The 19,655-nt window shown below is 33.5% G+C and overlaps 2 protein-coding genes across 6 annotated transcripts in view; one reads left to right on the top strand and one right to left on the bottom strand.

Annotated features, from left to right (window-relative positions):
* LOC144967239 (beta-1,3-glucosyltransferase-like) overlaps window positions 1-1,189 on the bottom strand; it is a 19,955-nt gene extending 18,766 nt beyond the window's left edge. Inside the window, exon 1 of the mRNA XM_078904203.1 lies at window positions 1,079-1,189. The gene's annotated coding sequence lies outside the window, so the exon portion shown is untranslated. The remainder of the gene's footprint in view (window positions 1-1,078) is intronic.
* Window positions 1-19,655, top strand: part of LOC144967236 (acyl-CoA dehydrogenase family member 11-like) — a 27,677-nt gene extending 8,022 nt beyond the window's left edge. The window contains exons 1-14 of one of the 5 annotated variants that reach the window (XM_078904200.1): window positions 1,457-1,566; window positions 3,552-3,829; window positions 4,582-4,680; window positions 5,265-5,398; window positions 7,441-7,540; window positions 10,650-10,773; window positions 11,538-11,563; window positions 11,735-11,884; window positions 12,360-12,454; window positions 13,370-13,622; window positions 15,125-15,217; window positions 15,847-16,117; window positions 17,209-17,275; window positions 18,021-18,328. In XM_078904200.1, the coding sequence (XP_078760326.1) occupies window positions 3,566-3,829; window positions 4,582-4,680; window positions 5,265-5,398; window positions 7,441-7,540; window positions 10,650-10,773; window positions 11,538-11,563; window positions 11,735-11,884; window positions 12,360-12,454; window positions 13,370-13,622; window positions 15,125-15,217; window positions 15,847-16,117; window positions 17,209-17,275; window positions 18,021-18,132 (1,788 nt within the window). In that variant the 5' untranslated portion in view covers window positions 1,457-1,566; window positions 3,552-3,565 and the 3' untranslated portion in view covers window positions 18,133-18,328. Of the gene's footprint in view, window positions 1-1,456; window positions 1,794-3,551; window positions 3,830-4,581; window positions 4,681-5,264; window positions 5,399-7,440; window positions 7,541-10,649; window positions 10,774-11,420; window positions 11,564-11,734; window positions 11,885-12,359; window positions 12,455-13,369; window positions 13,623-15,124; window positions 15,218-15,846; window positions 16,118-17,208; window positions 17,276-18,020 lie in introns of those variants that run through there. The other 4 variants (XM_078904197.1, XM_078904199.1, XM_078904201.1 and 1 more) reach the window with 4 other exon arrangements.

Here is a 19,655-nt window from a genome sequence, read left to right as displayed (position 1 = left end):
CAACCAAACTATATCCCAGTTGCTTGATTCAATAGACAATATAATACATCTGAACAATTTGGGATCCACTCCTGAAAAATGACATTGAACACATTGACAAAATTCTGAAAATATTTAGAACTCTGAAGCAGTGCCACAAATATCATGAAAACAACCCTGATTACCATATAATGATAATAAGGCAAATGCTTAGCATTTCTTCATTCATTAAAATACCTACAAGACTCTTGCTGTGCCAAATGAAAACCTATACCAAAGACAACAGCAACAAATATATCTATACAATGACCATCAAACAGGTAGCAACAAATACAGACGCCTAACTACAAGAAATCTTTCATACCACAAATTAGACTATATGTGTGACTGAAAACATCAGTAGTAATAGTATCTAATATTAACATGATTAGACTTGGTGGACTAGACTATCTAGACTAGACTGGATCTAGATAAATGTTTCAAAAGATGGAAAAAACCTGAATAGCCTATATTCTCTATGTATGTAAATTGTAATATGTCACGTCGTAATCGTTTTCTTTATACCTAACAAAACTGGAAAGACTTGTTTCAAACAAACCCAACAAAGTGAGTCAGTGCTTAGAGTGTTGAGATTGAGATTATGTGTTAATGAAAAGAAAATGTCCTCTATCCATGTTTGAATCCTTTAGAATTAAATAACAACATTTCATTTGTTTCCTCGAAGTTTTGATGGACGTTGACAATAATCTGTAATTCATTGGTGGTGGTGGTGGAGTGAAAAAAATTGTAATATCGCCTAACAGTAACAGGCGTCATGTCTCGTTCTATAAGTTAGAGTGTTGTTGCTGTTCAGGGACCCTTTGAGCACGTTTAATGGATATTGCGCTATATAATAGCTCAACTTAAATAGAGAAGATGAAATGAAGTTTGAGTTTGAAGAATAATCAATAATCAACTGGGACAGGGAGTGTGCAAGTAGATAACACTTTTGACATTGGTAAACACATTATTAAATACCGCACATTATAGCTCGGTGTTGCCGACATGCGTATATACTCGTAGAGTTAAAATCAAAGTGTAAAGAAATTGTTATAATCACCCAAGCCCAAGTCAAATTATCCACAATTCTCCACTTAATTGTCCAGTAAAGTCCAGTCGCTATAGCTATCTCGCCGCTAGTCTTGTATCGGTATCACAAGATTGCCAGATCTTTTTAAAAATTTCATCCGTACTTTATTTTGTGTCTTCCAGTCTTGAGCAAGTGCTGTGATCTTACAAGAGATCTTCTTGTAGAACCGGTAAAAATATAAAATAACTGTACCAGCCTAATTTATTTTATAAAGTCTTAAATAGACGATTTATGAAACTCTAACTAGTAAAATTTGATGACTTTACGCCGATTTTTTAATTTTAAAAAGTACACCTTTAGGGATTTTGCAATAAAAATTCCCAAGTGGCAATCTTAATGGGTCAACAAGGGGAGTCACTCTCAAAGAAGTTTTCCACAGCAGTCGGTTCTATTTTTGTTTATAGCTATCAAGTTGGTACCCTACCTACGTTGATAGGCTAGCTACAAAGTAACTCCAGGTGAGGGAGACTGAGACCCTCTTGGTTTCCTCTCTTATCTACTAAGTCTCTAATTCTTGAGAAGTTCCGAGTTAGAATCAGTGACAGACTTTATTTTTCATTGGTTAAACTTCTTATAATAATAACGAAGTGGCAATTCGGACTCGAGTCTGAAGTCTCCCGTGGCTATACTATTCGGACTCCAATGTGCATGCGCATACAGAGGGGAGGACGACACATTGTGGGCAGTAGGTGGAGGGTGGAACTGATAAAGAAATAGAAAAATAGTTCAGAAGAAATTTTGTTTTGCTCATATCACACTGACTCACACAATGTTTTTTCTTTGTTCTGATTTTATTTGGACATCGTGTTATGTTGTTATAAACGCTTTTCATTTAAACCACAGTTACTTTGATGGACTTTTATTACTTTTGAAGAGTTTTAACTCTTTTCTTTATAATTTCTAATTAGACTTCCAATTGATCCATGATTATGTCTTTCTCGTCAAATAAAGCAGGTTTAAGTGACCTGTGGATAGTTACTAAAATCGTAATTTTGATTTGCATTGATTGTATGTAATTATCATTAATGAAAATATTTTTAAAAACAAAACAAAACTATACTGCCACGGAAGACTATTCAGTAGTGATGTGATCTGGGAAAATTGGTTCTCTAGCCTTTTAAGGGGACTGGATAAGTGGCAAACTCTAGAGAGGATTTCTTAACGGGCCCATTCCCCTTAAACTCGTTAATGCCTTTAAAAAATTTCTCATCTCACTTCAGATTGAGAATACTTCATTGACATTTTGAAAGTAATCTATTCAGAGTCAAATACTTGTGATTAATCTTAAATTGAAATATTATAGGCATAGTACACAGTTACTTTGTATGCCTTGCCGGATTAATTGGTGTAAATGGGGAAAAAAGTATAAATCTACTCAGAAGACTTATTTGGTGCAGTGCTTTCAAAAGCAAAACAAACGAAATAAAATCCCCAAAAACAACATATCTTTTCTACTGAAACAATGAAAAGTTTGTCTATAGGCAACTAACATTCAGACTTTTGATGAAACTTCAACCCCTCTAAGGTAAAACATACCATATACACTACCATCTTCCCAAAAAGGATTGATAAGAGTAAATGTTTATTGAAACTTTTGTAGCAGGTAACAACTTTTTGAAAATGGCCATATGTTGTCGTATAATTTTTTTTCAAATGCTGGGAAACAAAAAATTTAGGACTTGTCTTTGATACTATCAATAGCAATCAAGTAAGTCGAATGAATGTGTCAATTTTTTATTTTCATGATTGGAGTCGTTAAAAATTTTAAAGTTGTAAATAATGTTAAGACACACATGTTTCTGATAGACATGGGGTTGAGATGGCTGAGTGGTTATGGCATTGCACTTCCACCTGGGAGACCGGGGTTTGAGCCCCTCCTTTGGCATCTCATTTCTTTCTTGAAGGAAAAGTTTATCCCCTAATGCTTACTTTCCAATGCTGAACGGTGACTGATGCCTCGATTAAAGATAAACCCTAAAGAACAATTTCTCTTGAAGATGGATAAAGGGGATAAGGTATATTGCCAATAGTTTGCTTTCAAAAAAAAGGCAGGTGAAGATATGTTATAACTGTGTGGGAATGTCTCTCTAGTTTACACTTCATCCTCCAAACCTATTGAGCGCACATAAAACCCTTTCCATAACAGTTTTCTTTTTAGTTTATTTGTCAAGTTGTTATATGAAAACTTCATTTTAAAAAAAGATAATTATTTTGAAACCTTCAATTATTATTTATTATTGCCTTTTATGCGAACTGGCATGTCAGGCAGCAATGAAGCATTCAAGACTTGTTGACGTAGAGACTCCCTAGAGACTCCCTAGGACCCGTTCCACCATCCAATTTCCCCCTACACTGTCCTTTGCTATGTCTACTTTGGCAGCATTTAAAAAAAAGCAGAATTGGTTTGAATATCACTTTATAATTTATAATTTCAATTCAACAGAATATATTGGCATAATGTTTGTCCGAGGAGGTATAAAAACAGTTCACAGGGCAACTCTGTATTTGGCAAACAGAGCAATAGGAACATCTCAAGTGACAGATTCAGTCTCTGCAAATGTGAAATATCAAGACACAATTACAGGAGAGAATACATTATCCAATGTGCCGTTTCAACATGCAAAAGTTGGATCCTTTTTTCAAACACAGCCAGAGCTGAGAAATCAGTTTAAAGAGGATGCTTTTCTACAAAGTTTTTTGCAAAGGCACGTGTCCAAGGAGGTAAGATTTATTGTGTGTTTTTTAAATCTTTGGGTCACTGCTGTATATTAACCATCTCTTCAAAGTATATAATCCTACAAGACCCTTGAGATTGAGTGATGACAAGCTCAAATTAGTAAAACCAACTTTTTGATGATTCGTAAGACTGGCACTCAGTCGTTTCAATTTGCTGCCCCTCTATGTTGGAATTCCCTACCAGTATCCATTAGGTCATCCTCATCCCTTTAAACTTTTAAAACTCAACTAAAAACCCACTTGTTCCAACTGTTATAAATTAATGATCTGTTTGTTTAGGTATTTATTTCATTTGATATCTACATGTCAATACAAAGCATTTAGTGCCTGATTAGACAGGGTAAAGTGCTATAATATATTATTATTATTATTATTATTTAATTCATCATTTTTGGATTGATTGTTGTTGCTATTGTCTTCAAATATAAAACCTCGTTTAAAGCAAACATAGTTAAGTGCAAAATGATTTTTAAATATTTATAGATGTAAATTGCCTTTTTATATATGGCACTAAGGACTGGGCTTGTTGAGGAAAGTTTGGTTTATATAATTAGAAAGTATTGTATATGTTTGGGTTTTTTTTAATATATAAATTGAAACACAAGTTTAAATATTAGCATTGCTCCAAAAAATTTTCTTGAATTAAATTTGAGTTTTTTTATTTTAATGAATTATTCAATACACTCGAAATCGAAAGAGTTCAAAGTATAGGGGGAAAAATCGTTTTTTTTCCCCAGTATTTATCAGGAGTGGAGTCTGATCTTTCAAGGTTTGGAGATAGAGTGGCAGGAGATCTCTTTGAATTGTCCATTCAGATGGAAGCTGAGAAACCAAGAGTATGTATGTGACCATTTTTTTTTTGGTATTTATGCAATTGCTTTTTTTGTGTTAGAATCTGAAGAAAAAAATGTTTTGGAAAGGTACACTACTTTTAAGGTATGGTAACATTAAATGGAAGCCGAGAGACATTTTAACTTTTCATATTCAAGGTTACTTTTGAGATGATCGTCCTATTGTTTTTGATAATTTTTTCTTCTGTTTTGAGAGTTTGCTCCCAGCACCCAAATTGTAATCAGCCAAAAGGAGTCTGAAAGTAGATAAAAAATGCCAATGAAAATAAATAAATAATGCCGACCCATTGGCTAATAAATAATTTAAATATTCAATTTAAAAAGACAACATGGAAGTTTTATCTATTTAGTTAGATCCTACTTATATATATATATAATATATATATATATATATATATATATATATATATATATATATATATATATATATATATATATATATATATATATATATATATATATATATATATATATATACAAAAGGGTCTTTCACTGATTATATATTTTTGAGTATTCAGGGATAATTGCATTATATGTATCAGTGGATTATTAATTCTTGAATTTACTAGTTGGAACAATATGATGCTTGGGGACATCGTGTTGACCGCCTAATTACATCCAGCGCTTGGAAGAAGATGAAAGAAGTGTCTGCTGAAGAAGGTCTTGTAGCTTCTGGTTATGAAAGAAGCTTTGGAGAGTGGAGGTTAGCATGATTTAAATCATCTTTGCTTTTCTTTTTGAACTTGCATTTACTAAACCAATGCGGTCATATTTGTTTATCTCAATTTATCAAATTGATATATAAAGTGTTGCTATTGGTACTTGGTTGTATATTTTTACATTTTTGTGCATTTGCATATATTATATATGTATACATTGTCGCCATATATTCTCAACTTTGTGTTTATACATTTTCCTGCATGCCACGTCTGTAAACGAATTTCCAGTTTTTTGGATGAATAAAGTATAATATTATTATATTATTATTATTATTATTATTATTATTATTATTATTATTATTATTATTATTATTATTATTATTATTATTATTATATTATTATTATTGTTATTATTACCTTTAATACCAGAAGTTGTCTGCTAGAGATTAGTATTCAATCAAATAAAATAATTTAACCCTTCAGAGTCATTCGGTCCATCTAACCTCAATTTATCCTTTTCTATAGTGTGAACTGGACAATAGCAATTTCTTGCTACCATTTTTATAGGACGCTAGTCTATTGTGGAGTACTTTTCACTAGATCTAAGAGACCTAGCTACCCAATCACTGCTGGGTGTACAGGGGGTTTGGAAAAAAATCTCAACTTCAACTGGGATCAATCTCATTCCCTTTTCATTTGAAGCATGTGCTCTATGACCTGAGCTATTGGGACCCACGAGATAAAATAAAGTCAGATTTTATATACATAGCTTCTCTTTATAAAAAAGACAGATGAAAATTAACATAATTTCTAGTTTTTCATCCTCTAAATACAGTAATTGTTTTAATAAATATGGACAAAATGTGGGGACTAATGATGATTGTCATGTCATTTTGTTTATCATGGGTGTATTTGACACATCAAGGCTCAATCTGACATCACATCGAATTGCTTTCATAGATTTTAGTCCGACTGAAAATATTGGCTTCATAGTGATATTTTGCATTTGAATTGTTAGAAAAGCCAATAAATCACACTATTCTCAAACAATGAGTGAAAGAAGAAGGGATAAGGCATTGCATGAATACCTGAGGAGGCTAGGCTTGAATTCCACTTCCAGTTTATTTTTTTGGTATCTTTTTACCTGAAACTAGATTGCTCAACCCCCTAATTGGTCAATAGAAGGAAGGAATTTGACATCACTCAGCTTTTTGTTATTGTTTATAGCCAGCCATTTTTGTGAGTGATTCTCACGAAATTGTATTAGACTATAAACGTTTAAGGTTACACATAGTTTTGTTTGTTGATACATTATATCCAGCTGGCGGATGTTGTGATTTAAAAAAATCTAAACGTATAGCATCAATAGGTGATTCCTGTTAGCAATGTCTTGTTATTTTAATGGATTATCTATAATGTTCATTCTTGGAATGCCTAAATGGTTGAGTTATGGTGCTGAGTGGGAGGGTACACATTTAATACATCACCACAGGTCTATCTTTACATGTTTATTTACCATTTTTCTCGGTGGGGATCCTGACCTCCCATAGCGGGCAGGGAGGTACACACTGTGTCTTCTATCCCCTTGTATCTGTTTTCCAACATGCTTTCTGTCTTTGTCTTGGAATGAGATTACTTAGTTTTTTTCCTGGCCCTGGTCGGAGTCCTGGCTGGGAGGGAAACAGTCAAATGCATAGTTATTGTTTTGGGAGATGATATTTTTTTCCTTGTAAATCATCTCTCTGTTATGTATTAGTATATTTGTTAATTTTTAATGTATAATGTAAGCATTTGAGTGTGTTCCTCTTTGTTGGATTTTGTTCTTGTGTCCGGATGAGACTTATAGGTGATCTCAAACTAAGTACATTGGTAGTATGCTCTTGGAATCTACATCTGATCCCTATTTGTTCCAGTTCCCCTATGTCTTACTTTCTCTTGGATGCTTCAATTGTAATTCTAGAACTTTTTACTCTCCCATTTTCTTCCTTTTTACTGGCGCTGATATAACCTAAATGTGTTGCAAGCGCCGTAAAACCCTTAAAAACAAACAAATTACCATTTTTCTCATTAAAAAAAAAAATTGCAGTCGCCTGTATCAGTTTTCCAAGTTCTACCTGTTTGAGCCATCTGCAGGGTTGTATACATGTCCTCTGGCCATGACAAATGGAGCTGCTAGAACTTTAGAGGTAAGACCGACATCGTACTGCTTCCGTGATTATTGTGGTGGCTGACATTGTTTGTCATTGATCATTAATCAAGGTGTTGATTAAAATGTCAATAACAAAAGAATTAATTGTAGTAGAAATAGTAGTAGTAGTAGTAGTAGTAGTAGTAGTAGTAGTAGTAGTAGTAGTAGTAGTAGTAGTAGTAGTAGTAGTAGTAGTAGTAGTAGGAGTAGTAGTAGTAGAAGTAGTAGTAGTAGTAGTGGCATTTGTAATAGTAGAAGTAGTAGTAGTAGTAGTAGTAGTAATAGTGATAGTAGTAGTAGTAGTAGTAGTAGTAGTAGTGGCATTTGTAATAGTAGTAGTAGTAGTAGTAGTAGTGGCATTTGTAGTAGTAGTAGCAGTATAGTAGTAGAAGCAGCAACATTAGCAGCAGTAGCAGCAGCAGCAGCAGCACAGCAGCAGTAGTAGTAGTAGTAGTAGTAGTAGTAGTAGTAGTAGTAGTAGCAGTAGTTGTAATGATGATGATAACAACAGCAACGTTATTATTATTATTATTATTATTATTATTATTATTATTATTATTATTATTATTATTATTATTATTATTATTATCATTATAATAATTGTCTAATTAAATTATATCATTAGAGTTGTTTTTTTGTTTTTTTTTGGCCTAAAGTTTAGTACAATAAAAAAAAAAATGCTTTCCCTTACTTGCTATGCTCTGCTTTATTTTTTTATATATAAAATAATTCCCCATGAGGTATTTCAGTTTTCTAGCCAATGAATATATATATATTTGAATCGTGTTTGATACAAATATGGTACGAAAAGTGCTCGACATGTAGTAATGGAGCGAATTATTATTTAAAATATTTACCACAATGTTTGGGGCAGTCTACATCAATGTTTCAGGCTTAATTTGCCATCTTCAGGACTGAGTAGTTTTGTTGACTGTTGTTGTTTCTTGAAGTGGTTCCGGTTTGAAGTTAATTAAGAGGAATTTGCGCCGATGGGGACACTTTCCGTAGATCTCACTTTTCATGTTGAGTGTGGCTTCATGAGGTTGTTTGATTATAGTATATTTTTCTTCCAGGCATAAGCTACATTGTTTTGATGTTGGTGTGTATCCTGTTGCTTTAGATAAAATTTTCCATGAAATGTTGTGGTCTATTTTGTTGTCTTTTAATTTCCAAATATGTTCGCTGAGTTTTGTGGATGTTTTTTTGTTAGTGTTTCTAAATGTTGAGGTGTGGAGGTTGTATCTTGTTTTGAAATTATTTTCTGTTAGTCCTACATATATACTAAAACAAACAAGCAAGAAAAATATGTAGGACTAACAGAAAATAATTTCAAAACAAGATACAACCTCCACACCTCAACATTTAGAAACACTAACAAAAAAACATCCACAAAACTCAGCGAACATATTTGGAAATTAAAAGACAACAAAATAGACCACAACATTTCATGGACAATTTTATCTAAAGCAACAGGATACACACCAACATCAAAACAATGTAGCTTATGCCTGGAAGAAAAATATACTATAATCAAACAACCTCATGAAGCCACACTCAACATGAAAAGTGAGATCTACGGAAAGTGTCCCCATCGGCGCAAATTCCTCTTAATTAACTTCAAACCGGAACCACTTCAAGAAACAACAACAGTCAACAAAACTACTCAGTCCTGAAGATGGCAAATTAAGCCTGAAACATTGATGTAGACTGCCCCAAACATTGTGGTAAATATTTTAAATAATATATATATATATATATATATATATATATATATATATATATATATATATATATATATATATATACAGTAGAATTACTTTAAACCGAAATTTTGGGGACCTTCTAAACCATTTTGGTTTAAAGACATTTTGGGTTAAAGCAAGTTCCTGTTTTGCGATGTTTTTCAAGTGTAGTAACTATTTAAGGAATTTGCTCATTTAATCATATCATGGGTTTCCCCTTAAATGAAGTTGTTGAATAAATGCCGTCTTTGTAACCATTTAAGAAAAATGTTATTTTATTATTCTTTGTGTGTGTGTGTGTGTGTGTGTGTGTGTACGTGTGTGTTTGTTTAAAAATAGTTTTCGGGTTTTTCGTTTTCCATTCAAAATAGTTGAAAGAGTTGAGTTTGGGATGCCGTGTATTTTACATATCTCCGTCTTGCTCAATTTTTTTTTTCATCGACTTCACATAGTGTTTTGATTTTAAACTCCAACATGTAAGCACAGTGCTTTCTTTTGGACATCTTTTAGTAAAACGTAAAGCTAAAATAAGATCGAAAGGTCTTGTGTGATAATTGATAATGAGGTGAAGTGAAATGGAAATGGAAATGCGTGTCAATGCTAGGCTGTCTACTACACTCCCCTCTTTTGTTGAAAAGCCATTAGGTTCAAAGGCCTAATTACATAGACCCCCCCCCCCCCCCCTTTTACACACACATTTAAACAAACTGGAAATGAAATGGCATGTCAATGGTAAGTACCCTACCCCCCCCCCCCCCCCCCCCTCGTGTTGAAAATCCAGTCAGTTCCAAACAACGACTTCTTATAGTAGACGATGGTTCCAAAGCATCAGCACACGAGTGAGAACATCTCGCTTGCGTGATTCTACACCCCAACTCCCCCTCTTTCCTCATTTTTCGCCTGCCAGTCACCCGTCGTCTTCCTTTTCCAGTCTGTGCGATTGTGGTGTTGGCCAAGCCCAAGTGCAGTGATTGAAGTGTTTTCCTACCCCCCCCTCATCTTATGCTTACGGTCTTTGTTTTGTTATCGGGCATTATTACGTGTGGCCACCTTCCCGAATTTTTGAAGAAAAATAGAGAGAGAAAAAGGGAAGGTGCTCTCAAGTTGTTTCGGTTTAAAGAAAGTAATGCTTAGAAGTATTTCGGTTCATCGTAAGAATTAGTACAAAGATAATGAAGGAGCTAGTACAATTTATTACATTCTTTGCGGTTTAAGGTATTTTTCGGTTTAGCTTCTTTCGGTTTAAAGTAATTTTACTGTATATATATATATATATATATATATAATATATATATATATATATATATATATATATATATATAATATATATATATATAATTGTTCCTGGCTCATCTTTCCTTTCAGCTGTCACAGGATGCGTATCCTGACCTTTATAAACGTATTTACCCAAGGCTTATCAGTCGTGACCCTTCAGAGTTTTGGACCTCTGGACAGTGGATGACTGAAAAACAAGGAGGATCCGATGTCGGTTAGTATGATCTAATTAGATGTAGGCTTTTATTTTTATTTTCTCCAAAGTCATATCTAAGAATTTAAATAATGATTCCAGCTCAGATATCTCTTCTTCTCATGACTTAAAAATACATGATTTTTACCAGCCCTTATTATAGAAGAATATTTATAAAAACTTTTTGGCTCAGTTCATTCTTTTAGACTGAAAAATAATCTCATCTAAGGTAAAGGTAAAGATGATGCTTGATTTAAAAAGTTTACACTGTTCTGCTGTCATAAAAACTTTTATTCTGAAACAAGAATATAGGGATTTAAATAAGTTTAATATTATTTTCAAGTTACAAAAATGAGGAGCATAGATCATTGTCAAACTAAATGATGGACAATAAGAACAATATTTTAATCATGGCGTTGAGTTCTTGGGGTAAAACACTATACACACTCATCTATGAATGACTTCCTGTCCAGTGATTTTCAGATATAAAAACAATGCTTAACAGAAGATAGAATTGTATGAGATGGAAATCTGATTTTGTGAGGCTTGTTTTGGTAATTGTTGAAGGGCATGGTACTACAGCAGTTGAGGCATTTGATGAGCATTCCAATTTGTTATACAATTATTCCTTTCTTAAATAATGAAAGACATTACGTTTCGTCGTTCAGCATCTGGAACAGAAACAGTTGCCATAGAACAGAGTGATGGCTCGTACAAATTGTATGGCTATAAGTGGTTTTCATCAGCCACAGATGCAGACATGACCTTGACATTAGCAAGGGTAGTGGACAAAAATGGGCAATATGTCAAGGTAAGATTGTTGTTAATGAGAGTAATGACTAACCTTTTTGTTATATTGATTTTTCTCTATTAGTAATATAATAACTATTACTTTTTATAATTTATTGAATTCTACAGCACTTAACCATTACAATGGCATGCTCTATGTGCCGTAGTATCTCGAAACTTTCAATTTTTACAGGGTACTCGAGGATTGTCCTTATTTTACCTTGAAGTCCAGGATGGGAATGGAAAGATGAACGGTATTCAAATGATGAAGTTGAAGGACAAACTGGGAACTCGACAACTTCCTACTGCTGAATTACTTATAGATGGTGCAAAAGCCTTGAGGGTTAGTTGTCTTGATAAGTATTTTATATATTTTATACCAAGTTTGTCTTTTTCAATCAAAAGCCTTTTAATTCAATAATAGAGCCTTTAATTCAATAATAGTTTATGATGTAATGAAACCTAAACATATTCATCTGTCATAGAGTATTGTTTTAACTCTCTCCATCTTGCTCAAATTACTGACATTTTTTATAGTTTGTGTTGATAGAAGGAACGAAGTTGACATCACAGATCTTTGTTATTGCTTTTAGACAGCCATTTTAGTGATTAGTTCTCACTAAATTATATCAATCAGAAAATAATCGCTCAAGTTATGCATCGTTTTGTATGTTGGTATGCTATATTCGGTGGAAGATGTGAGTATTTTACCTAAACGCATATCATCAATATAATTTTTGTATTTTTTGCTGTCTACTGTAACTCTTGAAACATGATTAAAAGTTTTCCATGTTTGAATCCTATCCATGTTAATTTAGATATCAGAAGAAGGCAGAGGAGTTGCATCCATATCACAAATGCTTACCCTAACTCGGATTCACACAGCTACAGCTGCTGCTTCTAGCATGAGAAGGTTGGTATAGACTATCAGTATCAGTTGAGCAAATGATAAACTGCTATAAATGCTGTATTCAAATTTGATTACATATTTGTGAATTAATTATCTCCGTGCTCTTAAGTTCTTCACCACTAAAAACCGATTGCTGAACAATATACTATTTAATATACAGCATGTTTGAATAGAATGCGATTATTTTTTTTAAAGGTCAAAGGTCTTGTATGTTTTATGAAGATGAAATCAGTAAACAAGAGCTATTTTTAAAAAACATTTTTTTGATGAGACAATTCAAATAGTTAACAATAAAAGGATCAAATTTGAGTCCCATTTCTCGTAATTAAAAAAAAGTTAATTACCTCCTAATCTTGATTTTTTTAGTAGTGATCAACATCTTACTTCACTCCAATCTCCTCCTCTCACTCTCCCTCTCTTTCTTTCATCTTACATTTCATCCTCTTCATATCATCATCGTCATCATCAACATTACCTTTCTTAGAATCATTAAAATCATCATAATGCATTTTTTTTTATTGGTCTCCCCCCTCCTCCCTCACCCCCCCCCCCCACTCCCACCACACACACTTTTGTGCTCCTTGTTATTTTAGTCAGGGTCTGACAACAAGGGCCTGTGTTTCTAATGGGGTCTATAATTGATCTCTAATTGTAATCATTTGTAAATTGAACAATAATTTTCAATTTCGAAAAAGCAATTGGAATCGTTACTGTGACTGATATTTCAAGGGAAATCATCATTACCATCACCACCATCATCACCATCATCCTTTTTTTCTTTCATTTTTTTTTTTGTCGATCAAATCTATATCATCACCCATACCATTTAAATGTAACACAAAATCGAAGTGATGTTACCATAATTGTATCATTTCACCATCACTCTTCCCATCAACTTTTTCATTGTCTCCTCCCCAGAGTTGTAAATCTGGCCAGAGACTACTGCACCAAAAGGAGAGCCTTTGGTCACACTCTAGACCAGCATGCTTTTCATATGAAGACGTTAGCAGGCATGGAAGTGGAGACGAGGGCAGCGACCATTTTTGTCTTGGAAATTGCCAGACTTTTGGGTCGCCAGGAAATGTCTAGCCAACCTGAAGATCAATTGATTGAAGAGTCTGATGTTCTTAGACTCACTGTTCCATTGCTAAAATTGTACACCGCTAAACAAGTAAGATTTCATAAGTGTTTCGCAACTTTCGATTAATTTGTTTAAGTAAAATATTTAGATTTGGTCAGAACGCGTAATGTGAAAATGTGCATGTGTGTTTTAGGTGTGTGTGTGTGTGTGTGTGTGTGTGTTTGTTTTAGGTGTCTGCGTTTGTGTAATTATATATTTGTGTACATATGTTTAGATTTGTTTTGTGTGTGTATGCTTGTGTCTGTGTGTTTCGTGTCTACACATGGGGCATTGTATGATTCATAACAATGTTGATACTATAATTATAATTATAGTGATACTAAATTAAAGAGTGCGGTATGCAAGTCATGAAAAGTAGAGTATGGCTGTCTATCACCTTTCAATTGTTTCTCTCATCAGAAAATTAAAAAAAAAAACCAAGAGAGCTTGCAGGGAAGTTGCATTGCTAAATGATAATTTGATTTATTTATCTGCTTTTTAGTTTGCCTTCACTCATTCAACCCTAACACAGACTATATCTGTAGTTTACCTGGGTTACTTTTACCCCATGCCTATTTATTACATTTTTCTGAGACGAATTGTAGGCGTAGTATCAAAGCCAATGTTTTTAGTTTTTTGCATGTTAATGATAGTTGAATAAAACTATCTATGTACATGCTCATTTTTAATATATTTTTTCCAATTTTGAAAAGTAGCAAAAATCTCTAGGATTGAGTGAGTTTAACCAATACCTGGGTACCTTAAAATTTTGTTTACTTTGTGAAGTTGATTTTATCTGTATTTAAATGAAACAATGTAAAAAATATTTTTTAATTTACTTGCATGTATTGGGTGGGGTGATATGTAACCAATACACATTGACAGCATGCCTTGGAAAAAAAGCCCAGCACATCTCTTCGTTCCCTCCATCACAACAAAATTTTTAAGGTCAATTGTGCAAACTTAAAGCTGGTGACATTTTCATACATCGAGTTATATGATAATTGCTAAGTCCTTCAGAGCCATTTGGCCCATGGAGTCAGAGTTTATCCCAGTTTCTATAGCATGAAATAGACAACAGCAATTGATTGCTACTTTTGGGATAGGACGTTAGTCTATTGCAAGTAATATAAAGAGGGAGAAAAAAACTGCTGCCACATGTTGACTTCAAGCAATGATATAAAAAATTAAAAAAAAAAAAAATTGAGCTTTTATAAAGCGCAATATCCACTAAATGTGCTCAAAGCGCTTTACAAGGGGTCCCTAGTCAACAGCAACATTTAACATGTAGGACGTAACATGATGCCTGTTAGGCCATATTACAATTTTTTGGACAAAGACAACGCTGTTAACGTCCAGGTATTCATCTTACACCTGAGTACAGTGAGAGAATGTGAGTAAAGAGCCTTTTCCAAGGCTCAAACCCAGGACCTTCCAAATGAAAGTGAGTGTCATACCACTAGACCACATAGCCGCACTGTAACAACCTCTTACAGTAAGCTCATGTTCATTATTTCACAAAACCATTTATTTATTTATTCCATATGCTACAGTCGGTTGCAGTTGTTTCTGAAGGACTAGAGTGTTTTGGAGGTCAAGGCTACATTGAGGATACCAATTTGCCACGACTGCTTAGAGATACACAGGTGAGTAGACAGATATTGTAATAATATTCCTTCACAACTAGACTATAACTATAAGGTCCATCCCTCATGGAGTTGAAATTTATCTTGGTTTTATAACGTGAAGCGGACAATAACAATTGCTTGCTACCCTATAGATATTGCAAAGTATTTCTGTCAGATTTAACAGACCCAGGTTCCCAATCCCTGCTGGGTGGACAGGGATCGGGGGGGGGTTAGAAAAATCAGTCAAACGTGTAGTTAAAGTTTTGGGAGATTTTTTTTCCTTGTAAATAATCTTTCTGTCATGTACTGTTGTATTTGTTGTTTTGATTGTATAATGGAATTTGAATATGTTCCACTTAGTGGGATCCCGTGCTTGTGTCTGGATGAGATTTTTAGGTGATCTCAAACTATGCACAATGATAGTATGCTCTTGGAATCTACATCTGTTCCCTATTTGTACCATTCCCCTGTCTTACCTTTCTTTTGTGTTTTTCTTTGTAAATCTAGAAAATTTATTACTATCCCATTGTTTTTTACTGGTGCTGAAATGATTTAAATGCATCATCAGCGCCGTAAACCCCTTAAAAACAACAAACAAAACAGAAATAATACCAATTATATATGTCTTGTTTTTGTTATTTTTTCAGGTTTGTGCTATCTGGGAAGGTACCACAAATATTTTGTCATTGGACGTTTTGAGAGCCATTCAGAAGTCAGCAGGGTCTGTACTTCACCATTTCCATAATTCTGTTTCGGAAAGACTGTCAGCTGGTAAAGAAATCAGCAGCCTCTGTCCAGTCTCAGAGAAAGTGGAAAAGTCATTGCAAGAAGTGTTGGCCTTGACCTCAAAATTGACCCCAGATCAACTACAAATGGCTGCGAGAGACTTCTCTTTCAGCTTGGCTAGAATTTTTATGGGTAAATAACGCCATGATGATTAGTTTTACCTACAAATTTTTGTTGAATTGAGGCAATATTTTAAAACAATCTAAACTCTTTTTAAAAAATGCAATCTTCTCTTGAAAATCTGTAATGTAATGTAATGGGACATTTTATATAGTGTCAGTTTAAATACATAATGTCAGTGATGTTCTACAGTAATACTTCAAAATTGAACTGCTGACACGATAACACATACAAATCATGATGAAAAAAGTACGAGAACCATTAGTTGTTGAGATAAACAGATAAAAATAACTTGGTTTCGAGGTTTTGTATTTTTATACACGTTTCGACGGTCTGGCGATTCCATTTATCCTTACGGGTTTATAACTGTAAATAATTGTCACACAACTAGAGCAGATAAAGCAAAGGATTGCTCTGAAAATTTAGTCTTTGAAAACATATGAAATATACCACATTGGCGGGTGTCCTTTGTCAGTGTCAGAGTGGGACATCTAATTGTTCTTGAATTATACACGTGGATGGCTATGTGGTCTAGTGGTATGACACTCGCTTTCGGATCGGAAGGTCCTGGGTTCGAGCCTCACTCGGTGCATAGTTGAGTCTTTGGAAAAGGCTCTTTAATCACATTCTCTCACTGTACTCAGGTGTAAAATGAGTACCCGGCTGTTAACAGCGTTGTCTCTGTCCGAAAAAAATTGCAATATTGCCTAACAGGCGTCATGTCCTAAATGTTACGTGTTGCTGTTGGCCAGGGACCCCTTGTAAACGCTTTGAGCATGTTTAGTGCATATTGCGCCTTATAAAAGCTCAATGTTTTTTGTTTTTATTTTAGATGGATTGCTCTTGGGTTTTCATTTGCTCTCCATTTGAACTTGCCCCCTTTATCTTCCCTTCTCTTGATTGCTTTTAAGTGCAGATCTATCTTTTTTTTTTTTCTTCATGTTCCTTTTTACTGGAATTAATAGTGTCTTAAAACCCCCCCCCAAAAAAAAACAAACACGATAGCCTATTTGGTCATTGTCAGCTTTATGTCAGGTTGAAATTTTAAAGGTTAAAAAAAGCCATTCATTATTTTACTATTTATTTCATTTCTTTCTTTGCAGCCTCATTGTTAATAGAGCATGCATCTCATCCTACTGCAAGCCCATCGGATGTTTATGCAGCTCAAAAGTAAGTATCTTGAGTAGATGAGATTCTGAAACGTTCTGTATAATGCAGTGCCAGAGAAAGCAGATAGGAAGTTACAAGAATAATCCCTCAAAATTCAGCCTTCCACAACTAAGGATCGAATCTCTTAGATCTTGTCAGAGATACGGTGTATCTTGCCATCGCACTAAAAAGATTACTCTCTTGTTTGCTCCTCAGTTAAATAAGGCTGTTTGAAGGGATGATTTTGTTTTATTTTTGTATCTGTAATTTTTTAGTTTACAGGCATTGTTTGGCAATAAATGGCGTACACAACCTTTCAGAGTTTGGTCTTGCACCTGTGCTATGAAATAAATATTACCACTTGATAGATTTAGAGATGTCCACTCTGGTGATTGATCAGATATTTTGGTATTAAATTTGAAATGTTGATGACCATTGCGATACATTTTCTTGTGGAATAAAAAAGCTTTAAAAAAAAAAAAGAATTGAAACAATCAAAATAAAAAAAAACAGCAAAAAAAAAAAAAAAAAAAAAAAAAAATTTAATTCCAATTCGATTAAATTTTTGTTGAGAAGCATGTTATTCAAAATGATAGTGATAGTGTTTTTACTGTTTTTCTATCTACATAGTTCGACACTTAAAAAAAGAATATTTTATATCTATACTATCAGTTTGCTCTCTTTACAGAGAGACTTATTGACTTCTACAAATACCACTTCAGTTTTATAAAAATTATTATTTCTTTCATCGTTGTTTCTTCCATAGGTGGAGTGAAAAAGATTTAAATCTCTTGACCCCAACATTTTCTCACAGAGGTTTAACTGAAGAAGCAAGAAAACAAAACTTAGACCTTGTTTTTGACGGCTTTCATCACTGATATAGTAGAATTGTTCATCAGCGGTAATGTACAATAACAATAATGAGTTATTGTATATAAATGTGTCTTATTTTTTCTACACTAAAGATGGAGGCAGGAAAAGATATAAATTAATATCACATTTTTTATTGGTATTCATGGTTTTTACCCTGCTATTGACACTTACAAGTACAGTGGAAACCTATTAAATTGAAAATCAAGGAAGAAAAAATGAGGAAGAAAGTTCTTGACATTAAAGTTGCTTTTTAAAAAGAATTTGATCACGTTTAAAATATATAGAAGCAATTCTAAAGACAGCACATGCCATAGAGTTGTTGACAGTTTGTCATGATTCTAAAATTCCGAATCAACCATTTTGTGTAATGGCAAGTAGCAGCACAAGCAAAAATGATTCTCTCCAATGTTTTTTTTTGTTTTGTTTGTTTTTAAAGCATAAGACGATATCCTTCTTCTTTCAGCTTATCCCACAATTTTGCAGGGTTGCTGTAAGACAATCATTACCAAAAAAATACAACAAAAAAAAACAAACTTTAAAAGGAAATGCAGGGTTTCTGTAATGAATGCCACATCTTCATGTATCTCAATTCATAGCATCATTCTCCTCCAGGCCCAGTTCTTTCATTTCGTCCTTTACCCCTATCCAACTATCTAATTACATAAGACAATATCCATTACCAAAAAAAACCAAAAAACTTTAAAAGGAAATGCAGGGTTTCCATAATGAATGAGAATGCCACATCTCCATGTGTCGTGGTTCATAGCATCATTCTCCTCCAGGCCCAGTTCTTTCAAATCGTCCTTTACCCCTATCCAACTATCTAATTACATAAGACAATATCCATTCCCAAAAAAACAAAAAAAAAAACTTTAAAAGGAAATGCAGGGTTTCCATAATAAATGCCACATCTCCATGTATCTTGGTTCATAGCATCATCCTCCTCCAGGCCCAGTTCTTTCAAATCGTTCTCTATCCTATCCAACCATCCAATTACATAAGACAATATCCATTACCCAAGAAACAAACAAAAAAGAAACTTTAATAGGAAATACAGTGGCCCATATATCATTGTGTATGTCTTGAATTGATATCTGGGTCAAAGATGGTCTGTATCACTACTTCCTTAACTAAGTTGTATACATATTTTACATTTCATTGACTTTGTAAACAGGCTGTGAGAATTTAAAATTTATTTCAATTTTATAGATATGTTATTATAATTTATAATTTTGACTTCTTGTGGACTACCCAGAATAATTTAAAAAAGAGAAATTTTTATGAGGCTAAGATTTAGTAAATCTTATACCTGACAGTATTCAATAAATTAAGATTTATTTAATACTTTCAGGTATAATATTTGCTAGTTAGGCAGTTAGGCAATATTAAGTCATTAAAAAAATGTAAATCTTATTAATATTGATTTTATGTAATATAAATGTATGAAAAGAGTTGTATTTTGCTCTTCAAAAATAAAAACAAAGAAAGAAATGGAGAATAAATAAAATAAAACTTGAATTACATAAAG

This window comes from Berghia stephanieae, chromosome 3 (assembly GCF_034508935.2).
Source record: "Berghia stephanieae isolate SIO BIC M18660-M18661 chromosome 3, UCSD_Bste_1.3, whole genome shotgun sequence".
Classification (NCBI taxonomy): Eukaryota; Metazoa; Mollusca; class Gastropoda; order Nudibranchia; family Aeolidiidae; genus Berghia; species Berghia stephanieae.
This window is presented reverse-complemented; position numbering and strand designations above follow the sequence as displayed.